This window comes from Petaurus breviceps, unplaced genomic scaffold (genome assembly GCF_028583685.1).
Source record: "Petaurus breviceps papuanus isolate PSGF00001 unplaced genomic scaffold, PetGlider_PUasm1.0 175, whole genome shotgun sequence".
NCBI classification, from domain to species: domain Eukaryota; kingdom Metazoa; phylum Chordata; class Mammalia; order Diprotodontia; family Petauridae; genus Petaurus; species Petaurus breviceps.
Genome location: NW_027185764.1, coordinates 30832041 through 30859681, shown reverse-complemented (window position 1 = coordinate 30859681; position 27641 = coordinate 30832041). Strand labels below are relative to the sequence as shown.

At 39.3% G+C, this 27641-nt stretch overlaps 1 protein-coding gene across 4 annotated transcripts in view; it reads right to left on the bottom strand.

Moving 5' to 3' along the window:
• The window catches only part of MSH3 (mutS homolog 3), a 229874-nt gene that overhangs the window by 102976 nt on the left and 99257 nt on the right, over positions 1-27641 (bottom strand). For all 4 annotated transcript variants that reach the window (XM_069085027.1, XM_069085028.1, XM_069085029.1 and 1 more), the window contains one exon: positions 1860-1992. In XM_069085027.1, coding sequence (XP_068941128.1) covers positions 1860-1992 — 133 coding nt within the window. The remainder of the gene's footprint in view (positions 1-1859; positions 1993-27641) is intronic.

The following is a 27641-nucleotide window of genomic DNA, read 5'->3' as shown; positions in this document are numbered from 1 at the left end:
CTTTAACATCTGCTTTGAGATTTGAAATTTAGAACTCTTAAGATCTTTGGCCAAAGGGAGGTAGTATTCAACTTGATGATGACATCAATTCTCTAGCAAGTTTGGGGAATGTAAAATGAACTGATAATAACAGTCCTTACCTTACAGGTTTGTTGTGAAGATCAAATGAGATCATATACATAAAGCAGTATGAAAACCTTAAAGTGCTATGTAAAGGGTAACTATTATTATGGCACTCTAAAACGGATTATTAACCTGGGGTCTGTGAACTTAAAAAAATTGCAATATCTGCATTTCAATATAATTGGTATCCTTTGCAAGTCTATGTATTTTTATTTTATACATTTTAAAATATTATTCTGAGAAGGGGTCCACAGGCTTCACCAGACTGCCAAAGGAGTCCACATCATAAGAAGATTGAGAATCTCCATTTTAAAAGGATTTATAAAAACACATAATTTTTATTAAAAGACTAAATTTTTCAGCCAAGTCTCCCTGGCCTTTGTGACTAAGGCTGTCCCCCAAGATTTGAATCTGAAATTCTGGCTACCAAAAGACAATTATTTTAAAACTCCAGCCTTGTGCCACTTGGTATGCACTATTATTATCATCTCCAAAAGTACCTATTTGTGTTTGCTGCCCAGCATTTTCTGCACAGCCATATGGCCTAGCCTAACCATTTTCACAACATCCAAATAAAGCACTTCAGAATTCCTTAGTTTTATAAATTTCAGACCACTGGCACAGTTTGTACCCAAAGCATCACTCACCAGTTGGTGCACAAAGAAGAAGCTTATTTAGGGTATGCTGATGTTAAAGAACAGACATGTGTTTAATGATGTGTTCCAAGAGTCAGCTAACAAATTTACCAAAAATAAGCATAGATAAGTACATAGGAACATAGACACTAAAGCTGAAGAGACCTCAAAGATCACTGTAGAAATGAAATTGGTATAAAATATTTATATCTTCCAAATCTTATTTGTCTCTGAATTTTCTCTTCCCTCCATTTTTCAGTATGAATCAAACTAGTCTTGGGGTATGTATTTACATAAGCATTAAAACAACAAAACAAAAAAATTAAAAATTTCTCTGGAAAAGCTTTTTTTTTTTAAGCAGAACTAGGGATAAACTTAGTTTTCAAATTAATAACTTAGAAAATTAGTTTGGTTCTGCTTGTCCCCGAATGTGTAAAAAGCTCCCAGGTCAAAATGTATCTAGGAAGGTATAATTACATCACATTTGTTTGTTGGTACCTCATCATGGATTTCCTTGAGGATTTTAGCAAATCCCAGATTAAAATGAGAAGTTAAAGAGAAGTATCTGCCTATATATTATTAAACTGCTTTTCCCTTTATGTTTTATTGTAGTCCTGAGTGATTTTGTTAAGGCAAAGTAAAATAGAATATACTGTACATTTTACTGGAAAATATATATGAAACTATATTAAATGTGATGTTAAAATCATTATTGCAGCGTTGGCATTTGCATACCTGCTTATGTCCAAGTAGAACTCCTACATGGTCACATGAGCAGACGTTTATAGGTCTTAAGAGACAAGGCTAATTTAAATAAATAATCCTCCCCAGCTTTCTAGTGGACTATAGTTTGAAAACAGAAGGTGAGGAAATTAAGTAACCATTACATGTTCTTGCATGGGTCAGTTGAGTATGCCAACTTTGTATTTCTTACCACAGATAAATACAGATTACATTAATTTGCATGATTTAAGTTTTGGATGAGTCAAACACTTTCTTTTGCTATGTGCAAGGTTGTGTTTGTTAAACTAAAGATACCAAAGAACAGAAACAATGTCTTCCATCATCCCTGACTTCTCTCTATGATTTTTACCAACTTACCTTTTTGTGATAAATGCTACAGAGTCCTCTCTCTATATCAGGCAATTTGCACAGATGATTTTGTATGTAACCAAACACACTGGACTCGGAAAGGAGAATCTCTGACACTGCATCAAGTCGGGCATTTATTTCCCTGTTAGAGAAGAATGAGTGTAGTTATCTAAAAAACCTCCTGAAACTTAGGAGCCCTGCTCCTTTGGAATACAGATTCTTTCAAATATTAAACAGTTGGAACTTTTAGAAATTCCACAGCATGTCAGACACCTTTAAAAAAAAAAAAAAGGAAGACTTGTAGTATGAAATGAGAGACCCTCTCAGGTCATTTGCTTTGCTAGGGACAAGGAGCTTTATCCCTCTGCTCTTTAATTACAATTTAATCAAAGAACATGGAAAATCTACAGGTATATCTGCATGAGGATAAAGTAATGATTATCCTGATTAAAATGACTGGACAATAACCATGAAACCATCAAACAATTAATTTGATTCATTTTTTGGTGAACAGATTGCTTGACTAAACCTCACAAAAATAAAAGAATTTTAAAGCTTGAAGGGACCTTAGCTAAAATATAACCCAATCTATTCAATTTAAAAGGAAGATGGAAGGATGGAAGGAAGGAAGGGAGGAAGGGAGGAAGGGAGGAAGGGAGGAAGGAAGGAAGGAAGGAAGGAAGGAAGGAAGGAAGGAAGGAAGGAAGGAAGGAAGGAAGGAAGGAAGGAAGGAAGGAAGGAACGAAGGCAAGGGGAGGAGGGAGGGAGGAAGGGAGAGGAGGAGGGAATGAGCATTTATTAAGTGCCTACTTTACAAAGATTATCTCATTTGATCCTCACAACAATCTTTCAAGGTAGGTGCTATTATCCCCATTAGTCAGCTGAGGAAACTGAGGCAAACAGCCATTAAATCACCTGTCCAGGGTCACATAGCTAGAATGTATCTAAGTCAGGGTTTCCTGAATTCAGGTCTAGCACTCTATCTAAAGCACCACTTGGCTGCAAATAGAGAGGGAAAAAATTAAAATTTTTGAAAGGTAAGTGATTTATTCAAAGTCATATAGCTTGTAGTGAGTGGCACACTTGGGACTGGAGCCCAGTTCTCTGAACTCCTTGGGGGTCAGGACTCCTTCTAATAAGTTAACTGCCATGTTGTTCCTGTCACTTTGTCTTCCCTTGTACATTTAAGCATTCATTCAATAAACATTTATAGAGTACCTATACAGCTCCAAGAAGTACATGCAGCAGCCACACCCTGATAAACAATCTTGGTAGATGGGCTAAACCAGGTTTAGAGTAACCAAGGGGCAGAAAGCCCACCCATGAGTTAAAGAAGTGTCTACCCCAAGCATGTGAAGACTTCCCCTGGTGGAATGGACAGATGAGAACAGTTTGTTCCTACTGTCATGAAGGCGACTGACACAGGCACTGTGGAGTGCTTAGAACTTGGTCAGACATCGAAAATGCCAAGGTCATATACTGCATCCTGGGCCACTGCTAGTCATCTTGACTTTCACCCTACCACTGGACTTCAACGATTCAGAAAGAGAGAATGACGCTAATGGCTTCTCACAATTGTCTCACTTAAACCCAAACTACAAGCAATCAAGATATCACCTGTGATGTTACTGTTCCTTTCTGAAAACAAAGGATGAACAACAAAGGAGCACCCACTGTATATAACATTTCTGGGTAGGTTCCCAGAACAGGGTTACATGCTGACTTTGGTAGCTTTTCTAATTTATACAGGAAATATAAGCAATTGACCCCTAAGACACTATCAAAGAAGTCTTCAATCAACTCACTATGTGACCTCCAACCTACCAGTTTGGTCAAATCTCATACTACTCTTTTTCACATATTCTGTCTTCCAAACAAATTAGATGCCTCTCTGCCCCCATTTTTGCTTTGATCTCTCCTACTGCCATACCTTTGTTCACACAATACCTCATGCTCAAAATGAATTATCCACCATCTTCCACCTGTTGAAGTCTCTCCCCTCCTTCATCCCTCAAATTCAAGTGCTATCTCCTCCAGGAATTCTCCTTTTCTTCTGGTAAAGTTCTCAGTATGAGTATTTACACCTCAGAATCACTAAAAATCAGGGCTTTATTGATTGTTCTGTTGGCTGTCTAGACTTAAGAAAGTGTTAATAATGCAGATTAACTTAAAGTCAGTGTAAATTTTTTTTTCTAGAGAGACCCTAGCTATCAAACATCTACCAGCTCATTCCTGTATTGCTCTATAAATGTTGCTTAAGTTCAGCAGAAATTCAGTAGAGAACAGAGGGAATCAAGTAATAACCAGACCGGAGCCATTTATAGAGCACTTCAAGGTTCGCAAAATGCTTTAAATTCTTTATCTCATTTGAGCTTCAGAACACCTCTGCCTAACCTCTTCAACAACCTTCCCACACTATCTGAAAGGAAATATGCCTTCCTCAACAGTCTTCCAGGATCTCTCTTTCAATCAAGAAGTCAATCAACAAGTATTATTAGGTACCTACTATGTGCACACACCATGCCAAAAAAATGCTACTAGAAGCTTATATTCTAATGGGGAGGCTATATATACAGATATATACACACATATATACTTAGCAATAATATAAAGTTAATAAATAAAAATGCAAATAAAGCAACTTAATACAAAGGAGTTTGTATTAGCAATTTGAGAGATCAGGAAAGGCTACAGGTGGAAGATGGAATCTGAGTTGCACCTTTGAGGAAAAGAAGGACTCTGAGATAGGGGGAGATAAGGAAAGAGTGTATTCCAATAATGGAGGGAGGCAAGCCAGTGCGAGCCAGAGTGTCCCATGGTGCGTTAAAAGGCGAGGAAAGGACAGTTTGCCTGGACCGAAGGAATAAGGGGGAAAGTAATATCCAACAAGGATGTAAAGATAAGGCTCTGGAGTTGAACAGGCAGAGGAGTCACACTTATTGTACTTACCCTGGTCTCAAAGTTGTTTTTGTGCATATCTTCCCTCCTTCTTTAGAATTTAAGTTCCCCTTAGGGATGGCCAGGTGGCGCAGTAAGAGCGCTGGCCTCAGAGTCGGGAGACCCAGGATTGGTTCTGGCCTCAGATACCTAACACCCACACAAAATAACTGGTCGTGTAACCTTGAGCAAGTTACTTAACCCCAACTGCTTTAAAAAAAAAAAGAATTTAAGTTCCTCAAAAATAAGGAACATGGAGATTAATAAAAATGTCTGTTGAATGAATAACTAATCCTGTGCACGTTAGTTCATCTTTGGAACTCGGTTTCTTCATATGTAAAGGTGGGAGGCTGAACCAGATGATCTCAAAATTCCATTACAGTTTTACTATTCTATGATTCTATATACCTATCTCAATTCAATCTGCTAAATTTACTGAAAGTCTATCATGTGCAAGGCACTGTGCTAGATCATGGGCATAACAAAGACAAAAACAAAACGATTCATACTCTCAAGAAATTGGGTGATAAGGGGCGGCTAGGTGGTGCAGTGAATAGAGCACCAGCCCTGGAGTCAGGAGGACCTGAGTTCAAATCCGACCTCAGACACAACACTAGCCTTGTGACCTTGGGCAAGTCACTCAGCCTCAATTACCCTGCCTTCTCCCCTCCAAAAAAAAAAAAAAAAAGAAATTGGGTGATACAAGAGGGACAATATATTAAAAAAAAAATAAAGATAAAGAAATTTGAAGAAGGGGAACAGAACTAACAACAAAGGGAGAGCAGTAATCCTCAGAAGTGGTATCTGAGTGGAGTCATGAAGGGAGAGAAGGATTCCAAGCAGTGGAAATGAGAAGGAACAACATTCTAATGGGGAGACAGACAATCTGGTCAAAAGTATGGAGAGGGCAGATGCAACGTGTTATATCAAGAATAGTAGAGCTTAGGGGCGGCCAGGTGGCTCAGTGAGTGAGAGCACCGGCTCCAGTGTCGGGATGACCTGGATCAAATCCCAGCTCAGATACTCAGCACCACACCCAGAAATAACTGGCCATGTAACCTTGAGCAAGTTACTTAACCCCAATTGCTTTAAAAAAAAAAAAAAAAGAATAGTAGAGCTTAGAGACAGATTTAATTAGAGGGACTGATGTTTAATCAATCTAAAAATGTCTGAAATCAGAGTGTCAAAAGCTTTAAATGCTGAAAAGAGGGTATATATTGAAAAGAGGGTGATCATTGGGTGATTAAATTCTTGGCCATAGGAATAACTCATTATATTATGTAAAATCTAGGGGATTAAACTTCTAAAAGCTGAGAGTCACAGGACTAAAAGCTGGATGATTAAGTTTAGAGATCATTCAGTTCAGCCCCTTCATGTTCTAAAGGGAAAACTGAGCTAAAACCAGTGCTGGGTCTTAGTTGGGTATAGAGTGCAGGGCCGGGAGTCAGGAAGACCTGAGTTCAAATTCAGTCTCAGATACCTAAAAGTTGTGTGACCTTGGGCCTCAGTTTCCTCATCTATAAAATGAGTTGTAGAAGGAAATGGCAATCCACTCCAATATCTTTGCCAAGAAAACTCCAAATGGAGTCACAAAGAGTCAGACATGACTGAAACAACTACAGTTATCTCTTCCACATCACAACCTTCCCCATCATGGTTTCAATATATTGAAGGTCGGATTCAGAAATTACATGGAAATTGCTGCGAAATTATGCAGAAGCCACGGATGACACACAAAGGTCAGCAGATGAAACAGAAAAAGTTTAGAAACTCAGAAATGCATAAAATATAAGTATAGTATCGTATAATATCAAGAAAAAAGAGAAGGAAATCCATAAACCCAGAAGATTTCTTCTCTGGTATGAAGGGAAGACCAAAAAATTTTATATGGATTTTCCAGATTGCAAGGATGTCATGTCCCTAACACTCCCTGCCCCCAGTGTGGAAGGGATAATTATAAACAAAAACAACAATTACACCTTAAAAGTTTATACTGAGTTAACAAGGCTTAAGAAGGGGAAGGTGAGAGGACAAAAAATATAGTCCTGCTAGGGGGACAATATCACCAATACAACATCCTTCATAAGATTTGTGTGGCACAAACAACTTTGACGATCTAATAAAGTTCTAAACTAGCCAGTGAATGATATTTATTTTTTGTTTTATATCTTATAAAAGTGAACTTGCAAGATCAGCATTCAAGAGGCTTCTGTTGCAATCTGCTGCATCCCCTATTCTGTTCCCATCTATGTTCAAGTCAAGGATCATTTTATCTCAGACAAGAGTGATCACATTAGGACGAGCCCCGTCACTGCTAGCCGTGCTTACTAACAAAAGGTTATCCCTCTGAAAGATTCATGAGCCCCCAGAAGAAACAGACAAGCAGGGAACCACAACAAAGCTCAGCTCTCCAGGGAACACAGACGCCAAGATACCCTGAGTCATGACTGAAGTCCCTTGCCCCTAGCTGATCACACGAAACTCACATACCCAAAAAAAAAAAAAGGAAGATTCTCACAGCCTCAGCATGGGTCTCTTTTTTCCACAAAGGATAGGAGAGCTACAAAGTTACAAAAGTGGGCACAAACTTACCAAGTCTGCAGTTTTAACACTATTAATTTCCTCATAGTGGTGGTTAGCCCACAATTTGGATCTGTTACCATGGTCAGTGTCTTGACCCCTTGGTCCAAACAGCCAGAACTCACATTGACAATATCTTCTCACTCAATTATGATTTTTTTTAAACCAAAAATATAATTCTTTTATTAAACGAACTAAACAAACATTAGTGAATGAAGCAGACAGTCCTAAAAGGCAAGTTGCTAAAGAAAACAAACACAAGGACAATTTGGTACCTAGGAAGCTAGATGAATTTGGAGTCTGGAAGGCCTGAGTTAAAATCCAGTCCCAGACACTTACCAGCTGTGTGACTGTGGGCAAGTCACTTAATCTGCCTGCCTCAGTTTCCTCATCTGTAAAATGGGAATGATAATAGCATCTACTTCCCAAGGCTATTGTAAGGATAAAATAATATTTGTAAAGTACTTTGCACCTCTTCAAGTACTTTACAAATATTAGCTATTATTATTACCTTTCTTAATAATCCCTAATTTATGAATCACTACTTGATATGAGTTTTATTCCCACACTTGAATAGAATGAGTCCTTTAACTAAGTTTGAATCTTTTGCTTTTGCTTTTTTTGGAGGGGGTAAAGCAGGGCAATTGGGGTTAAGTGACTTGCCCAAGGTCACACCACCAGTAAGTGTTAAGTGTTTAAGTTTGAATCTTTATGCTTTACAATCAAAAGACCTTCTTGAACTACGCTGACTCCATAATCAACTCCAGTAGTTCCCTATTGTCTCAAAGATAAAATACATAATCTCTGACAAGTCTTTTGTAGTCGGACACCAAAACGCTCTTTCCAGAGTCATTAGCTATTAGTCCCCTTTCTGCATTCTGCAATTGGACAGTCTCACCTTCTCTATGTTCCACAAAAAGTACACCCCACCTCCTGTCTTCATACCATAGCAGTGAGACTGTCTCCCCTATGAAGAACTCATTTTTTTCAGGACACAGCTTAAGACTGCCCTCTATGTGAAGCTTTTCCTGTTCCCAACTGCTGGTGCTCTCCCCACAAACTACTTGGCATTTAACCACTTTGTATTTATTTGTTATACACATATATGCATATATATGTACATATATATGAGAGATTCTCAAGAAAAGAGATATAGACATATATTTCTTGTTAGAGTGTAAGCTCCTTGAGAATTGGGTTATTTCATTCTTTTGTACTTCTATCCCCAGAATCTAGCACAATGCCTGGCATATACAGCAGGCACTTAAGAAATGCTTGTTGATTGACAGATAGAGATAGAGATTAGAGATTAGAGATAGAGAGACAGAGACAGAGATACAGATAGAGATCTGTCATTACTGCAGCAGCATCAATTGGCAAGTCTTCTAGAGCCTACAGGATGAATCTTTTCTTAAATAATTAGCTGTGTTCAATACTGTCATTATCTCGTCCTAAATCTCTACATTTTTCATATAACACAATGAACAAGAGAGGAAAAAAGCCTCTCTCATGCCCTGGCTCTTGGCTTTTCACATTTCCAATGATGTGGCTACTGGAAGATTTGCTAAAAGCAGCATGACGCCACTGTTGTGAGTGTGAAATCCTGTGACTCATTATGATAATCATCTACTCCTGAACAACTGAGAATTGATAATATTTGAAATAAATCAAGTTGAAGCTAAATACAGTAGGTATCAGGACAGAGGAGGAAAAACCTTCTTGTCCTCTTCTAAAACAAAATAAACCCCAGAAAGAAAACTACACTTCAAAAAAAAAAAAAAAAGGAATATTTCCCCCTCCCCCATTACATGTAAAGCAATTTTTTTTTTTTGCTTTTTGGAGGGGGGAGGACAGGGCCATTGGATTTAAGTGACTTGTCCAAGGTCACACAGCTAGTAAAAGTTAAGTGTCTGAGGTCAAATTTGAACTCAGGTCCTCCTGATTCCAGGGCCAGTGCTCTATTCACTGCATCATCTAGTAGCCCCTAAAAGCAATTTTTAACATTCTTTTTTTTAATTTTGAGCTCCAAATTCTCTCCCTTCCTTCCTCTCCCCCCATCCTGAGATGGTAAGCAATTTGATACAGGCTATACATTTGCAATCATGCAAAACATATTTCCTTAGAAAACTTACATTTTCAAAAAGTATAAAGAATCTCTGGGAAGGGTTCATGCTCAATGATTTTATTAAATTTAGTAGAAAAAATTCTTGGTAATACATTTAAAAAAACAACTTATAGATTTCTAGGGATAAAGCTTTGAAAAAAATAAAACTGTGGTGAGAAATTATTATTTCACTCTTGTGTTAATAACTAATTATTCAACCACAACCAAGGGTTTTTCCCCTTTTATAACTTTCTCATCCAGAAATTAATCAGTGTGGGAAATTTCTCTCCAAAGATTTACCCAGACCAAGATCTAATGAGACAGTAAAAGAAATTCCAGTTTAGACTAATGGTACATTCCTGTTCATTGTGTTTGCTCAGATAGGCCTGGAAAAATGTGGATCATCCCTTTTGTCAGACAGGTGATATGGAAACTGATAAGTATCTTTGACCAAGACTTTGGTGATCCAAGTCAGTAGTCCAAGACTCTCATTGTAATATAATCCAACCTCTCATTGTAATATTCATTTTATCATTAATTGTTAACCAATCAGGGTTAAGTGCCCCCTCAGGAACATCTACTCTTCCAAGAGCATATACATTATGAACCCACCACCATGAGGGATCTTTGGTCTAAGAGAGAGACAGCCAAATGGCCATCCTTTTATTAATAAACATGCTGACCTTATTAATAAAATGATTAAATTACCCAGAGACTATGTCTCTCAAACTTCTTAAATGGCACACAGTGTTGAGTAGGCTTGGACTTTGGGAAAATATAAAGGAAGTAACCTGGCAACCCTATCCAGAGAGCAAAGGTAGAACTAGACAGTAAACCACTTAGTCTTAAGACAAGGCCATTCACACAACTAGATTCATTATGTAAGCACCAAAGCGAACCATGTGAAGTAAAATAAAAAAAGCTTATGAACAGTTCTGTATCCTGTAGCCATGTCTTTAGACAAGGTTATAACAATCACTATACTGAGAAAATAGCATGACAGACAGGGAGACAAAGAGAAGTAGTCTTTTGGCATAATAATGTGGGAGAAGCTGATCATCACTTCCATCTAAACAGGAAACTGCATTGTCATTTAGGAACAGAGGATGACAATAAAGACATTACTGCTGAGTGGTAAAGTGAGGTGCTTGAGGATGTTCTGAAAGCATCACAAATTCTTAGGGCAGGAAATGTAGGCACTTGTCATTTTCATTCCAAAAAGCAGGAAACAATTCAGTGGAGGTTTCAGATGTGACAGTGATTACCCTGGATCATTCAAGACAAGCTGACTAAACATGAGTGTCCTTAACTTTTGGAGACAAAGCTGCTACTGTTATTAATCCTCTGTGTGCGTGACTATGCTTCAAAGGTCCCCTATATAGCCTTTTTCACACCAATGAGATGTGTAGCCAGTTCTCTTACTCATAACCATGTCTGTTCGTTATTCATGATTGTTTTTTATGTACTGATTTTGCAAAACTTCTGTGACTCCATTACAGCTTTGTTATAAAAAAGCTGCACCTCGAACAAAAAAGATGCACATGTGGAAGCATATAGTACTAAAGCCTCTTTTTAAATTAAGATTCAAACTGCTGAGCTTTTCTACCTTTAAGTCAATTTGCTGCAAAGAGCTAAGAATACAGCAGAGCCTAATGGATAGAGTGCTGTAGGTATAAAGACTGATATAACTTAAGACCCTTCCAAAGAGTTTATGTTCTAATGGGCAGGTGGAAGAAGGACGGACATTTACACAACTAACCATATATGATATGATAATGTTTAATAAGTTTGGAGCAAAATATTGTGAGAAATTTGAGAGTACTTTCAGTTTGAGGGGGAAGGGAGAATGGAAATACCTGAGAAAGGCTTAATGGAAAAGGTGTTACATCATTTGGGTCTGAAAGGACTTTAAGAGCTGAAGATGGTGAGAAGGAGAGAGGAGGAAAGGAGGGATTAGAGAATACATTCTAAGTCCAGGAAATTGCATGAAGAGAGAGACTAAGTTAGAAGTTTGCAAAGCAGCAAATTTGGCTCAAAATTAGGGAATAACTTCCTCACAACTGAAGCTACACAACAGTGGAATTTAAATGCCTTAGGAGGCATTCACATACACAGAGACTGGATGACCATTTGTCTGGAAGCTATAAAGGGGATTTCTGCTGGGTCAGATGAACTGCTATTCCTTACAACTCTGAATTTCTGTGACTATTAGAAGGCAAGATAAGAACAGAAAAGAAAAGTAGTTCAACATGGCTAGAAAGATAGGTTAGATCTGGGTATTGCAAACCTTTAGCTCAGGAATGCAACAAAATACTTATGGACTACAAAAATTCAATTAAAACAGCTTTACTTGCAATAAAAAAAGTGAGGATACAATTTACTAATTTAACCTCTGAATTCATCAGGACAGCAATGGTGAATCAAAAAGATAAGACAAGAAAGTCAAATTAATGGTTCGAGAACAGTGTCTTTGCCCCCCAAAAGGGAAACCATCCCAGCCTGCATAAAACTGACACCCCTCCTATTACATTCCACCTCTTTGTGGCAAGGTCCTAAAACTCTATAAAGGATCTTCGACTATTTAAATAGCCTCAAGAACGTTAATACCTTCAAAAAGTATTTTGTGAAGACTTCAGAAAGAGGGTTTTGTAAGCATACATAGCACTGGAGGAAAAACTTAATAGAAATTTTAAAAAAGCAAAGACATCAAAGATTATAAAAATCTTCTAAAAAAAAGTTAACTTCATTCACAAGAGAGGTGATATCAGAGGCAACTCATAACAAATCTCCTGAGGCTAAGCATCAATGATGAACAAGAACACCACCAGAAACATCAGGTATACAGCAGCAATGAGGACAGCTCTGACATAGCCATTGATTTCCAGTGTAGATCTATATATAGCAAAGTAGCTAAGAGGTTACATGGGGCTTGAGTCAAAACTGGGATTCATCACCTCCTGTCAAGCACTCTCTGTTCTCTGACCCATAGTCCAGAATACCCCCTAACATGGGAGCCACATCAGAGGACTGATAATAAATATTCACCCCTTTAAAGACCTAAGCCAAGGGGATGCCCACTTCTTTTGTATGGACTGAATGAAGGCAATTTCTACCTTTCATCTGGGAGTGCCACCAACTGACCAAGGGATGCTCTTTCTTCCTGGTGTTCAAGTTCCCAGTAATTATAAAAAGACAATTTTACCTCCCTATGTCACTGGAAAGCAAAGCATCTCCCAACATCTCCATTCCTTTGTTTCCCAACCTGCCCTTTTTATGCTTTCTTGAATGGAAAGATACATCTGGGTATTGCAAATCTTTAGGTCAGGATAGTAACTACAGAGGTATAAGAGGATGCAACAAAATACCTGTGGACTACAAAAATTCAATTAAAATAGCTTTACTTGTAATAAAAAAGGTTAAAAGGATACAATTTACTAATTCAAATGGAAGCTGCTCCCATTAACCTCTGAATTAATCAAGAGAAATATGTTCAAACCATCCTGGAGGAAAAGTGAACCTACCTATGAAGGAGGACCTGAAGCATTTTCCTTGAAGGTTTAGAACTTTCTGAGAAGAAAGCACTCAGAGACTCTACAGAGGAGGTAGAATAAAGAAAGGATAGAAGGGATCATTCAGGATTAAATCCAGAGTAATCCATCCTTATTAGGCAATTCTTCCTGGAAGGTAGATCCCATAAAGAGCTAGATGGAAGAGGCCTCTCTCTTCAGATAGTGCTGATTAATCACAGACACAGTTTTTGAGAGCTATGATAGTCAACTCTAATAATCAGGGTTATGTCAAAGCTGTAACTTCAATATTCCATTCCATAATTTAATAATGCCGGATGCTTCATGTGAAGAGAACAGGCCCAATTTTAGATCTCCTCTGCAATAAAATGGAGGCAGTTAAACAGCAAGGCAGATAAGAGTGCTTGAGTCAAAGTCAGTTAGAATTTGAGTTCAAATCCAACCTCAGATACTTAGAAGCTGTGTGATACTGGGCAAGTCATTTAACATCTTTCAGACTCAATTTTCTCATATGTGAAATGAGGGTGTTAGAGCTGATAGTCTTGGAGGCAAATCATGAATTGTGTAGGACCATGCCATACTCATATTTCAAAGGTAGATGCTCTGATTACCAAAACGAACATCATCACTAAGCAAAAGTAGCTCCCTCACTCTTTGTTAAGGGGACTATATGATCCTATGTCTATAACAACATAGAATCATGGCCCCCACAAACAGGTTGATGATAAACCCAGTACACAATCTGTTATTGTAAGGGTGTCAATTTGAACATGCTCTTACAAGCACTTGTGTGTGATGAATCATCAGCAAAATTCTTCTATTGGTCCCAAGGAGAAAAATATTTAATTGAGCAGCTCTGTTCTCTCCAGACTACTCAACTAAACAAAAGAGATAATCATATCTGGCTTCAGATCTGTTCAGTTCAAATCTGGCTTCAGACACTAACTAGCTGAGTGATGTTGCTGAGTAAGTCACTTTCCTCATCTGTCAAATAAACTGGAGAAGAAAATGGCAAACCACTCTAGTATCCTTCCCAAGAAAACCCCAAATGAAGTCCCAAGAGTCAGACACAACTGAACAACAACAATAAAAATGATCCTCTTTAAGCCTTCAACCTTCATCACTGGCTAAACAAAGTTATCATTAGGAGAACTTGTGTCGTTAAGTACTTTATCCTCCTTCAGCTCTATGACTAAGGAAGAATAGTTGTCACCTACTAAGGGACCTGATATCACTTAATATCAGCTACATAGGACAGCTTAAACAATTCCAAAGGTCTGTAGTTGGTACTACCCAAAATCCAGCACAGAAGTTGCTATAAGCTCTAGCACAGATACTGACACCAAAGAACTCACAGTATCCAGTCCAAAAATATACTCACCTTGTTTAGCCATCATAACTGTGACCTGGATATGGGTCTTCCCTATCCCTCTGCTACCTAAGCAAAGGTGCTCTTCCCTGGGTGACTTCCCCCAAAAAAATCTCCAATGGAAAATGAGGTGCCTTTGTGGACTCACAAAAATCCTTTATATATTTGATGACTTCACCTTTCAAAGCCACATTAACTTGTGCACATGGACTCCAGTTCCCACACAGTGCTGTAATTAGAACAATACCCCTGGGAGTAAGAGCACCAGCCCCAGTGTCGGGGTGACCTGGGGATCAAATCTGGGCTCAGATACTGAGCACCACACCCAGAAATAACTGGCCGTGTAACCTTGAGCAAGTTGCTTGGCTCCAATTGCTTTAAAAAAAAAAAAAAAGAACAATCCCCCAATCTGGGAAACTCTGTTCCTTTGTCTTCATGGGACTCATCACAAGAAAGCCTCAAGTCTAGATAACATACACGTGGGTGGCTAAAAATGGCCAAATGGGGTGGGAACTTTGGAGGATTTCCTAGGACAGATCACTCCCATGGGGTGGTGAACAATCATTTTCCATTCAATCCTGTATTCCAAGAACCATACCTAGGATAGGCTATCCTCACTCTCTACCCACCTAGCAATGTCTCCTCCCACCATCACCACAGAACATCCATTTGTGCTGTCAGCTGCTAGGCATCATCCCAATCACCTGCTTAAATTTCACCAGCTGATCGATCTGCCCAGGTTTGTATGGCGGTATGATGGAAGAGATCCATACCTAAAGCCTAATACCACTAAACAGGTGCCCTCTGCCACTTGAGTGGGTTCTAATTACTGGAATAAAGCAAATCCATCAGAACTATTCATCTCACGATGACTGCCGCTGGATAACCAAATGCAAAGGGGATTCATCTTCATGGAGTCAGGTATACAAAGTTCCCCTTCTTATCTGTCTGTAAAAAAATAAAGTTCAGTCCCCATTTAATTGGTTTCGTAAAGCAGGAGAAACTACACAACGGCCTCCTTAGAAGATCATACTTTCACTAACCATTGTTCCAGAGATTCACTAGGTTGCTGTAATGAACTCTGCCTCCAGCCTCTCAAGTACCTCAGTAGTCAGAGTTTGCCCACTTTCACAATAACAGGGTAAACCCAGATCTAGGAGTTCATCCCTGTTCTCTCTCCTGAATTCTGGTCCCACGTTGCCAACTGCCTATGAAACATCTTAAAATTAATATCCCACAGACCTCAAATTCAATACATACAGAAACAAGCTCATGATCCCTCCCCTTCTCAAGCATTTCCTGTTACTGTAGAAGGCACCCCCATCATTCTCACGTCTCAAGTCTATAACCTCAAGGTTCTCCTTGACTCCTCACTCTCGCTCACCCTACATATCTAGTCATGGAAAATCTCTGCATTTCTATGCCCATAACATCTCTGGCATGAGCCCTTCTCTCTCCTCACATAGCTACTGCTTCTGATCACTCTCACCTGTAAAATTACAAAAGGCTAGAAATTGCTAACTCTGCTTTCAGTCTCCATTCTAATCCACATTCCACATAGCTGCTAGAGGGACTGCATTTCTGACCATGCCACCTCCTTTACTTAATAAATTCAATGGCTCCCTACTGCCACCAGCATAAAACAGAAACTCTTCAGTCTCCCTTGTAAAGCCCTTCTCAACCAATTCCCAGTCTGCTTATTACAAGTTACTTGTTTTCACCTGTAAGAATGTAGGTAGCGGGGCGGCCAGGTAGCACAGCGAGTAAGAGCACCGGCTCCAGTGTCAGGATGACCTGGGGATCAAATCCGGGGGCAGATACTTAGCACCACACCCAGAAATAACTGGCCTTGTAACCTTGAGCAAGTTACTTAACCCCGATTGCTTAAAAAAAAAAAAAAAAGAATGTAGGTGGCACAATGAGCAGAGCGGAAGGCCTGGAATCAGACACTTACTAGTTGTATGACTCTGGGCAAGTCACTGAATCTGTCTGCCTCAGTCTCCTCACTTATAAAATGGGGATAATAAGAGCACCTTACATTCCAGTGTTGCTATGAAGATAAAATGAGATGTGTGTGAAGCTCTTTGTGGACCTTAAAGTGCCATATAAATGTTAGCATCATGATTGTTGTTATTATTCCTTCCAGCTCTAATCCAGTCAGACTCTCTTCTTGCTGCTCCTCCCCCGTGGCCTTCCAGACTCAGCGTCCATGCCTTTACACTGACTGTCCTCCATGCCTGGAATGCTCCTCCCCCCTCAACCAGACCTCACAGAGTCTTGTACCTTTAGTATTCTGCTCAAGCATTAGCTTATACATAAAACCTTTCCTGATACCCCTAAAAGCTAGCGTTCTCTCTCCCTAGACTACCCTGTTTTGTATTTATTCTGCGTGCGCGCGCACACGCGCACGCACACGCGCACACACACGCACGCACATGCACACACACGCACACGCGCACACACACACGTATATATGGTTTTCTCTCCCAAAAGACCGTAGAGTCTTTGAGAATAAGGGCTTTTTAAAACTCTTCTTCGTATCCAAGCGCTCAGCACTGTGCCTGACACATAGTGTTTAATAAATATTTGTTGACTATGGATTAATTATTATTTATAAGTTTTTTAGTGCATAAAAGCTGTTCATCAAGAATCTAAGATGAACAAACATTAGGAAGGACTAACAATGATAATCACTGAGCTAGAAAGACTAAAAACCAATGAACTAAAAAAAGCAAGACCTGAATATAGATTTGTAAAACATATGCCGCTCTTATTTCGCATCATACCACTACTGTCACTGCTGTATGTTTTCCTAATTTCCTGTGATAATACTACTGCAAAGGATTTAACAAAAACTATTTATTCCAGTAGGATAGGTAGATAGTGCAGTGGATAATGAGCACCAGGCCAGGAAGATTCATCCTTCTGAGTTCAAATCTAGCTTCATATACTTACTAGCTGTATGACCCTGAACAAGTCACTTCACTGTTTGCCTTGGTTTCCTCATCCTGTCAAATGAGTTAGAGAAGGAAATGGTAAATCACTCCAGTATCTTTGCCAAGAAAACCCCAAGTAAGGTCACAAAGAGTCAGACACAACTGAAAACAATTGAACCAACAACTTGTTCCAATAGAGGCAAACATTTTCCTACCCAAAAATGCACCAACAGTAATTAAAATAATCTATACAGCTCTTTGTATTGGGCAATTTTTCCTTTTTTTTTTTTTAAATTTAGATCTTGACTTTCCAATGTCATTATATTATAGGGAAGGCCTTGAGTATTTGCCAAAAAAAAAAAAAAAAAACAGATCCTCAAGGAACTTGGAAATATTTAACATATTTTTATTTTATACACACACACATATATAACATTTATAAGTACCTGGATTTCCTACCTCAAACCTCCCCATTCCAGTCTATTTATTAAGCTACTGCTTAAGAGGTTTTCTTTAAGTTCACATTTGATCATATTCCTCTCTCACTGAATAAACTCCAGTGGTTTCCTATCACCTTTACAATAAAACATAAACTCCTCTGTGGTTTAAGCAGATATCAAACAAAGTAAAGCATTTGGGATCAGGGGGAGTTTGGATTGCACCCAAACACTTACTGGCTGTGTGACTCAGGGCTAGATAGCCTTTCAACTTTATGTTTCCTCATCTGCAAAATGAGGATGATGACAGTACCTACTGTCCAGGGTTGTTATGAGGATCAAATGAAATAATATTCCTCTCTGGGATGCATTCTGGATCTACTCTACCATGCTCCAGCCCTTCATCTTGAAGCCTCACTACAACTCTGGAATTCACATATCCGAAGTACCCTCTCCCTCTGATTGGACAGCTCCTCCCAAAACCTGTTTTTAAACGGGATGCCCAGGCCAGCCATGGCCCTTTCCTCTCCAGGTTGCACACAAGACTTACTTTACTATGCCCCTCCTAGGCCAGATATCTTTTCTTCCCCTTAGCTCCCCATTCTTTCTCCCTTCCTCTGTCCCTCCCCTCACACCACTGTTTTTTAGCTTTCCTTTTGTGTGGTCTTCTTTGTTTAGAATGTAAGCTCCTTTCAGGGAGGGACTGTCTTTCTACTTATATTTGTATGACCAGTGGGTGCCTGGAATATGTTAAGAGGTTAATTAAATACTTGCTGATTGACTGCCTAACAACATATGTAAAAGCACTTTGCAAACTTTAAAGGTCTATAAAATTACTAGCTTTAACATTGTTACTGTTCTTAAACAGTTCCTTATCTTCCTAATTTGAAAAGTAAAATAATACATAAAGAAATTCCAGGTTTGCACTCATTGTGAAATGGAAATTTTAAACTGAATAATTACACACATATAGACTCCTTTTATATTTACCTTGTCAGGAAAGAGTTGTAACTCTAAACATTTCTATCACCGACTTGCTAAACTTAATGAATATATAAATCGCTGTGGTTAATTCTATCACCCAACCTCATTCCATGTATTATTTCATGATTTTATCTATATCTGTGACATTTTTAAGCCCACATAAGACCTTGCCAAGACCTCACCTGGTCTTCATTCAACTAGTCCCCAAAAATATACCTTCTTCCCTGAAACCTTTCTGATCAAGGATAACAATGACTGAAAGCAAAGACTCATATCTTTTAATTCAAATAGGCTTGTCCTTGGGGGCCCAGCCTCAGCACTTAGGAATGTGCACACCTGCAACTAAGCTAAAAAAGAGACATTCCACAAAAGTGACTCTGTACAAACAATCATGACACGGGCAATGTACTAGCTGTGTGACCCTGGGCAAGTCATTTAATCTCTGCTTGACTCAGTTTCCTCAACTATAAAACCAGGATCATAAAACAGCACCAACTCTCAAATTAATTAGAAACTGGCTGTTTTCTAGCTCTGCTAAGGAATTATCTGCAATTATACTTCAGAAGAAGACATTGTTAGGAATACATCTGCAGAGGAATTCTACACATATACTGTTGGGTGACTAAATCCTTCCCATTTCACCTGCATCGTATTTTCTTTTGAAGCCACTTCCCTTTATACCCTTTGCCAATTAGATCTCTCTAACTTCCTTACTCAGCTAAAAACCATCTGAAGCCTTTCCTAATACTACAACTGTTGGTGCCTCCTACTGTCCCTCCCCCCTCCAAAATTTCCTTTATTTACTTTTATCTATTTACATGTACACATGTGTTTCCTCTGACAAGACTACAAGCCTTTTGGGGGCAAAGACTTTCCTTTTTGCCTTTCTATCCTAGCACCTATGCAAAATACCTTACATCTGTTCTGATGATGAATATTTGGACTGATGGGTCCAAAGTCTCATCTTTCCCATTCTTGGGACTCTTTCTGTCCCACAGTTGGCTGTTTCCTTGTCATCGTCAGGAAGGTACCCATGGCAACAACTGACCATACAACTTACTATAGTGCTATATGTTCAATTGTTACTAAATATGACAGCACTCCTCTCATACCATTAACACCCAAAACTGGTTGATTACCAGGAGCACTTGCAAATTGTCTAAAAACAGTTTTTAAAAGCAAGACATCTAAGAAAGGAAAGGGCAAAAGGAACAGATAACATATTAAGGCCAGCACAAAAACTGAATCTGACAAGGTTCCATACAAGTGGTCACGTAAACACATCATCTTTCTCCACTATTACATGTATCCTCATCCTTGATACCTTTACAGTCAGAGGTAGGTAACTGGTGGATAGAGAATTGGGCATGGAGTCAGGAAGACCTGAGTTCGATCCAGCCCCAGACACTAACTAGTTGTGTGGCCCTGGGCAAGTCAGTTAACCTCTGTTTGCTTTAGTTTCCTCAACTATAAAAGGGGGATCATAAAACTGCACCAACTTCTAGCAGAGTTTTTGTGAGAATCAAATGAGAGAACATTTGTAAGGTGCTTATGCACAAGTGTCTGGCATAGAGAAGGTGTTATATAAGTGTTCCTTCCCTTTCCCCACATTCCTGTTTCTCCATGTAATAAATTATTTAGGAAATACTTTCTCTTTTGTTCTATTTTGCACCTTTTCTTCTCCCTTCATCCCAGCTCAGCTCTTTTTTTTCTTGTTGTCAGCTCTCAAGTTTGGGTTCTTCAGTCCCCCCCAATCTCTTTCCTTATTTTCTTTTTCATATGTATTTTTCTTTTTCATGGCTTATAAATCATTTAAGCTATTTTTTTCCACACAGAGATACCACCTATGCCCTTTAAACAGTTAACCAGCAACAAGAATCATAGCTGCAGCCTGTAATAGCTTTCAAGAATAAGAGGAATGGATAATTTTCCCAGAAAGCATAGGAGAGACATGAAATCCTAGCAATGTTGGTAACTGGCAAAATGCAAGACTTTTCTCAATATCACATCAGATGTTAAGAAAATGTGCAAAGCATTTAGATGGTAATCAAAACACTTGTTTCCATTCAACATATGGATACATTTTATCTACTTCTGCCAAAAGAAAGGAAGTTTTCAAATAATGGAATCTAAGAGAACTTACAATTGCCAAGTTCACATACTGCAATGCTTTCCACTAGGTGACCTTGAACAGAAAGTCACAATGCTACCCAACATCTTTCCTAATGAGAGAAGTTTAACTAATAAAACTCCTACCAGTGGAGTTGCTCTATACCTGTGTCAAGGAACACTACAGACTCTAAAGAATTAAAAATTAGTATCTCCCAGAGGGTGGTGGAGGGGCACATCTAAGCAGATGGCAATGTATAACAAACAAGGAAGTACAGAGTAAAAGATGTTGATGGGGTCCTTGGGCACCTGTGCTTGAACCCCAGTTTGTAAAATCAGTGATATTTTTCCCCCAGCCTCAAATCTCCCGAGCCTCAGAGCATTACCTCTGCCAGTTTCTCCCCAGGCCAGTACTCTGCCTAGCAATCATTCACGATCAAGCCCCAGCCAAATGCTTATCTCCCCTTGGTACAATAACAAGCTTCAGCTATGAATCCTTCACTAGATTATTTGTAAGTAAATCCCTAGCTCATTATATACATCCTAACAAGCTGCACCTATAGAATTTCGTAGTAGTCTGACCCAGCTGTGTACTGGCTGAAGCAGTTGTGTACTGGGTCATACCTACTGTATACATCCTAGACTCAATCATATGTATACTCCCTAGCTTGATATATACATCCTGAATCCCTCCTTAGCTTGGGATATACTAAACTCCCAACATCCATCTTGTCAAACATGACATTGATTGGGGGGCAGCTTGGTCAGCCCTGACCGCTAGCTGACTTAGTCATGTTTCAAGTCTAAAATCACAACTCCATGCAGCACCCCCTTGAGCTATTTCCCAATGAATTCTGGGAAATGCATCTGTGCAGTAGATATTAAAAGTACATGTTCTTTAAGAACTGACCACTCCTTAACTCCTCCCTAATCCCACCCTGACTCACCTACTTAGCATAGTTGCCACATGTTATACTATAGTCTATCTTATATAAACTATAATATACCCCCTTTAAGGTTGCAGGTTCCCCAAGAACTCCAGCCCGATGTAAAGTGTAACAACAGTGGATGGAGTGGAAATGGCGGAGTAGAAACAGGACTTCTGTGCATCTCTGGCTTCCATCTCCTCCAATTCATTTAAAAAACGAATCTAAACAAACTTTAGAGCTACAGAACCCACAAAAAGAAAAAAGAGAAGCTAATCTCCCGCTGAAGACAGTCCAGCAGGAAGGGGCCAGCACAATGCTCTGGGGTGCATTGTGAGCATGAGCCCAGCCCCATACAAATGCAAGGATTTAGCCTCAGGGAGGCCACAACCAGCCCCCGGCTGGAAGGACTTCAGATCACCAGCAGCTGTGGTGGTTTCCAGAATTATCAACCCATAGATGCTAAGGACAAAGTGACAGGTCAGTGCAGTGTGGACTTTGTGGGAACAGGGAGTTCAAGAGTGAGGTTCGGTCTTTGCCCCCAGGGCAAAAAGCCACTGAGGCTTGGCAGCCATGCAGCTGCCACCATGTGGCTGCTTCAGATCTCCTGGCCTGAAGATCGTAGGGGGATGAAGCAACCAGTCTAAGGGGTAACTGCTCTTGCTTTAACCTGCTTGGATCTGGATCACTGTGTAGGGTGGAGGTCCTGGGGTCCGTGACCAGTTTGCCAGAGGCTTCAGAGAGGGCAGCCAACTAATAGCTCCAGCACCTGAGAAAACCCCAGCAATCTGGGACAAAGCTTCCTTCTCTGATAGTAGAGTTCTACTGTGGGAAAAAGCTCAAAGGTCAAGTAACTGAATGGCACCATGAGTAAGCAAAGGAAGCAAAGCAAGAACAGCAATCCAACTTTACACTCTTTGGGGGACAAAAAGGATCAAATCATGAAATAGGAGGAAGACAGCAAAGTAAGAACTCCTGCATCAAAAGCTTCCAAGAAAAATAAGAGCTGGTTAGAGGCTATAGAGAACCTTAAGAAGGATTTTGAAAACAGAATAAGAGAAGTGGAGGAAAAATTGGGAACAGAAATGAGAATGATGCAAGAAAATTATGAAATGAGAGTCAACAACCTGACTGAAGAAAATAACACCTTGACACAGAGGCAGGCCCAGAAGGTGCAGCTGGCAGACACTGAGGCAGGCCCAGAAGGCACAGACAGCAGACACAGAGGCAGGCCCGGAAGGGGCCTGATCAACTCGGAGGGAAAGTCTTCCCACCAACCACAAGGGCCACTACCAGGCCTATCACCAAAGGGCTGGGACTGGAAAGAGCAAGGTAAGAAGCAAATAGAGAGGCCCCTGTCCTGGACAGCAAACACTCCTGGGGCTACCACTTCATAGCCCAGAAATTTTTTAAAAAGCCCCTTTCAGGACCTCCAAAGACCAGGATGACAGAGTGAACCTCACTTGCTCCAAATTCCCCCTCTGACCCTGAAAACATAGTAACTCTTGCCCCAGGGCAAAACCCTCTACAGTAAAGGCTTGGGATCCCAGAGGAAGGGTGTGGCTAGGACCCTGCCTCAAAATGGATAGAAAGCAGACTACAGAGACAAAGACTCTGGAGTCCTACTATCCTCAGAGGGAGGAACCAAACTCTGAGGGAGACAATGTGGACTCCACACCCACAGCTGAAACTTCAACAGGGAATGGGTCCCAAGCACAGAAGGCTCTCCCAGATGAGATCAAAAGGAACTTTGAAAACAAAATGAGAGATAGAAGACAAAATGAATAATTCTCTCAAAACCAAAATAGCAGAATTAGAAAAACATTATAACAAGGAAAACATCTCTCTGAAAAGAAAAGTGTATGATATGGAAAAGGAGCTCCAAAAATTAACCAAGGAAAATGATTTGCTAAAAACTAGAATCAACCAAATGGAAACAAATAACTCTATGAGGAACCAAGAATTAGTTGAGCAAAACAACAAGAATGAAAAATAAGAAAATAACACCTTAAAAACAGACTCATATGGCAAAAGAGGCTCAAAAAGGCAATGAGGAGAAGAATGCCTGAAAAAGCTGAATTTGCCAGATGGAAAAAGAATCTCAAAAGTTCACTGAAGAGAATCATTCCTTCAAAATTAGACTGGAGTAAATGGAAGCTAATGACTTTATGAAAAATCAAGATACTATTAAACAGATTCAAACAAATAAAAAAATAGAAGGCAATGTGAAATATTTCATTGGAAAAACCACTCACCTGAAAAATAGATCCAGGAGAGATAATTTTAAAATTATTGGACTACCTGAAAGCCATGATAAAAAAAAAAAAAAGAACCTAGAAATCATCCTCCGAGAAATTCTCAAGGAAAACTTCCCTGATGTTTTAGAACCAGAGGGCAAAATAGAGGTTGAAAGAATTCACTGATCACCTCTTGAAAAAGATCCCAAAAAGAAAACTCCTAGGAATATTATAGCCAGGTTCCTGAGTTCGCAGATCAAGGAGAAAATATTACAAGCAGCCAGGAAGAAACAATCTGAATACTGTGGAAACACAATCAGGATAACACAGCTTCTACACTGAGGGACTGAAGGGCTTATAATATGATATTCTGGAGGTCAAAGGATCTGGGATTAAAACAAAGAATCACCTACCTAGCAAAACTGAGTATCATGTTTCAGGAGAAAATATGGTCATTCAATGGAATAGAGGACTTTTTTTTTTTTACCTTTTGGAGGGCAATTGGGGTTAAGTAACTTGCCCAAGGTTACACGGCTAGTTTTTTTGTGTGGGTGTAAGTGTCTGAGGCCGGAACTGAACTCAGGTCCTCCTGACTCTGGGGCAGATGTGTCATCGGGCCACCTAGCCACCCCAGGAATAGAGGACTTTCAAATATTCTTGATGAAAAAAACAGAGTTGAATAGAAAATGTGACATTCAGATACAAGAAGCAAGAGAAGCATGAGAAGGTAAACAGGGAAAAGAAATTATAAGGAACTTATGAAAGTTGAACTATTTATATTCCTACATGGAAAAATGATAATTGTAACTTATGAAACTTTTCTCAGTATGAGAATAGTTGAAGGGAATAGAAATATGTGTGTGTGTATATACACACATACATATATATGTCTATATGGGAGGGTATATGGGCATATGAATACATATGTGAGTATGTATATATGTGTACAGGAATACATACACAGAGGGCACAGGACCAATTGAATAGGAAGGGATGATACTTAAAAGATGAAATTAAGAGGTGAGAGAGGAATATAATGAGAGGAGACGGGGAGAGACAGAGTGGGGTAAATTATCTCATATAGAAGAGGCAAGGGAAAACTGTTACAATGGAGGGGAAGAATAGGAAGGCAAAAGGGAATGGGTCAACCTTACTCTCATTGAATTTGGCTTAGAGAGGGAATGACATACACACTAAACAGGGTATCTCACCCTACAAGAGAGTGGGGGGAAGGGGATGAAAGGGAGGATGATGGAAAGGAGGGCAGGCTGTGGGGGAGGGAAGTTGGAAGCACCCACTTTTGAAAAGGGATGGGATCAAAGTAGAAAATAGAATAAGTGGGGAGTGGGATAGAATGGAGGGAAATATAGTCAGTCTTTCACAATACATCCACTATGGAAATGTTTTGCATTGCTACACATGTACAACCTATATTGAATTGCTTATCTTCCCAGTAAATGTGGGTGACGAGGGAGGAAGAAAAAGAATCTGGAATTCAAAGTTTTAAAATCAAATGTTTAGGGGCAGCTAGGTGGCACAGTGAATAGAGCACCGGCCCTGGAGTCAGGAGAACCTGAGTTCAAATCCGGCCTCAGACACTTAACACAAAACTAGCCATGTGACCTTGGGCAAGTTACTTAACCCCTACTGCCCTACAAAAAAGAGAAAAAAAATATTTTAAAAAAATCAAATGTTTAAAATATATTATTATTATTATTAACATGCAACTAGGAAATAAGATATACGGGCACTGGGGCATAGAGTCCACCGTGTCCTACTAATAGTTGGAGGGGCGATGGGGGAAGATATAGGAGACAGCAGACTGGAGGAAGGAATATTCAATGGGATCGCTGCTTTGGGGTGGTGGGTAGGGGGAAATGGGGAGAAAATGTGTAACTCAAAATCTTGTGGAAAAGAATGATATAAAATAAAAATAAATATAAAATTTAATTTTAAAAAATAAAAGGCAAAGCTAGATTTGAAGAAAAAAAAAGAAATGATGAACTGGTTGATGTTACAAAAATATGGAAAGCCTTGGACCTATGAAAGAAGATGCTATCTACCTCCAGAAGAACTGACAAATAGAAATATGTATAGTATTGTCTTATATGTACGTATGTATATGTATATATGTGTGTGTTCTTGTTTAATTTTAGCTTTCTCTAGAGCAGGGTGGGGAGGCAGGGAGAAAAATAATTAAAAGTGCACAGCAAAGAACAAAAGAAAACTTGGAAGGAAGCACAGAAAAGCTAGGTGGCTTTGAAAACAATGTGTAGTATTCATTACATAGGTTTTAAAATAAAAAGTAAACAGTTTGAAATGAAAATATAGTTTTATATTGAATCCTCTATGTTCTGCTGTGTACATGAAATTTTTTTTCTTTTCTTATTTTGTATTAAAGTTTTAAATAAACAAAAAAAGTTTTCTAAGGTGTAACAATAAATCCTTGCCACCTTGGCTTAGAGAATGCTTGAGTCTGAATTCATTCCAGACTGCTTTCCAGGGACTCTGGTTATTGGGGTTCCTGGATTCCCTGAACCCGGTCAAATATCATTGAAAAAATGTGCAAAGGAAAAAAGAAATGAGTTGGACTTGTGGTAAGAGCCAAGGATAATCAATTGCCAATGCCATGTGTTGCACTGGTATCTTTCTCACGTTCAGATTAATCGAGGAATGTCCCCAGGATATTGAGTGGCCTCCCTCTGGCTAACTTATAGGAGGACATGAACAAGAGTCCCACAAGGCAGCCCAGATGGGTCTGTATCAATGCTATCATAGGTCCTTCATGAGTATCTAAGTTTAAGCACTCAGCTGTGCTTCAATTGTGCCTCCAAAGAGTCCTTTAAATTAGTCAAATTTTAATCTGAGAAGACAAGATCTATCTCCCTTAATGTAATATAATTATATCACTTTATTAGACTAACCTATAACCACTTGCCATAAGATTTCTGCCAAGAATTCAAGTTGATGGAACACTTTTTCCCCCTATCCCAGAACACAGATTACAAAGAGGAACAAATATTCAGTAGGGCAGTGGTCTCCAAGGGGAAAACATAGAGACCCTGGCAGTCATATGAACCCAAGGAGACCCCAGCTTAAGCTTCCAATAGGGTATGTGATCAGCCAATCAGAGGGTGGGAAGGTGGGTTGCATTTCCCCCTCCTAAGAGAGCCAATAATGGGGCTTGTTTCCAAGACAATCACACCTACTTTTCTCCCATTATAATTCTATACTTTCACACTTCATCCCCCTCCCACAGTTGTACAAGTTCTTAATTTTCCCCAACTTCTATGACAAGCATAGACTCTCTGAGGAAATTATAAAATAATCCCAATGGAGCCACTGCTCAGTTACCTTTCAGGAAAAAAAAAAAATCATACTGCTCCTCCCCCTAATACATACTCAATAGGGAAAAAAAAATTACTGATGAGGTACACCATGAAAAAAATGTGTAGACGACTGCTCTGGAGCATCAGGATTAAGTTCATGAGATAGCTACATAGCTAATAAAACAGAAAAGTATAAGAAGGGAAAAATCTTCAAATACTTCAAGGATCAATGAGTTTGCCAGCTTAGGTCTGCCTCAAAAGATAGTAATTCTTCACTTTTAAACAGACAGCTCTTATGAGTGCCTGTGCTGAAAAA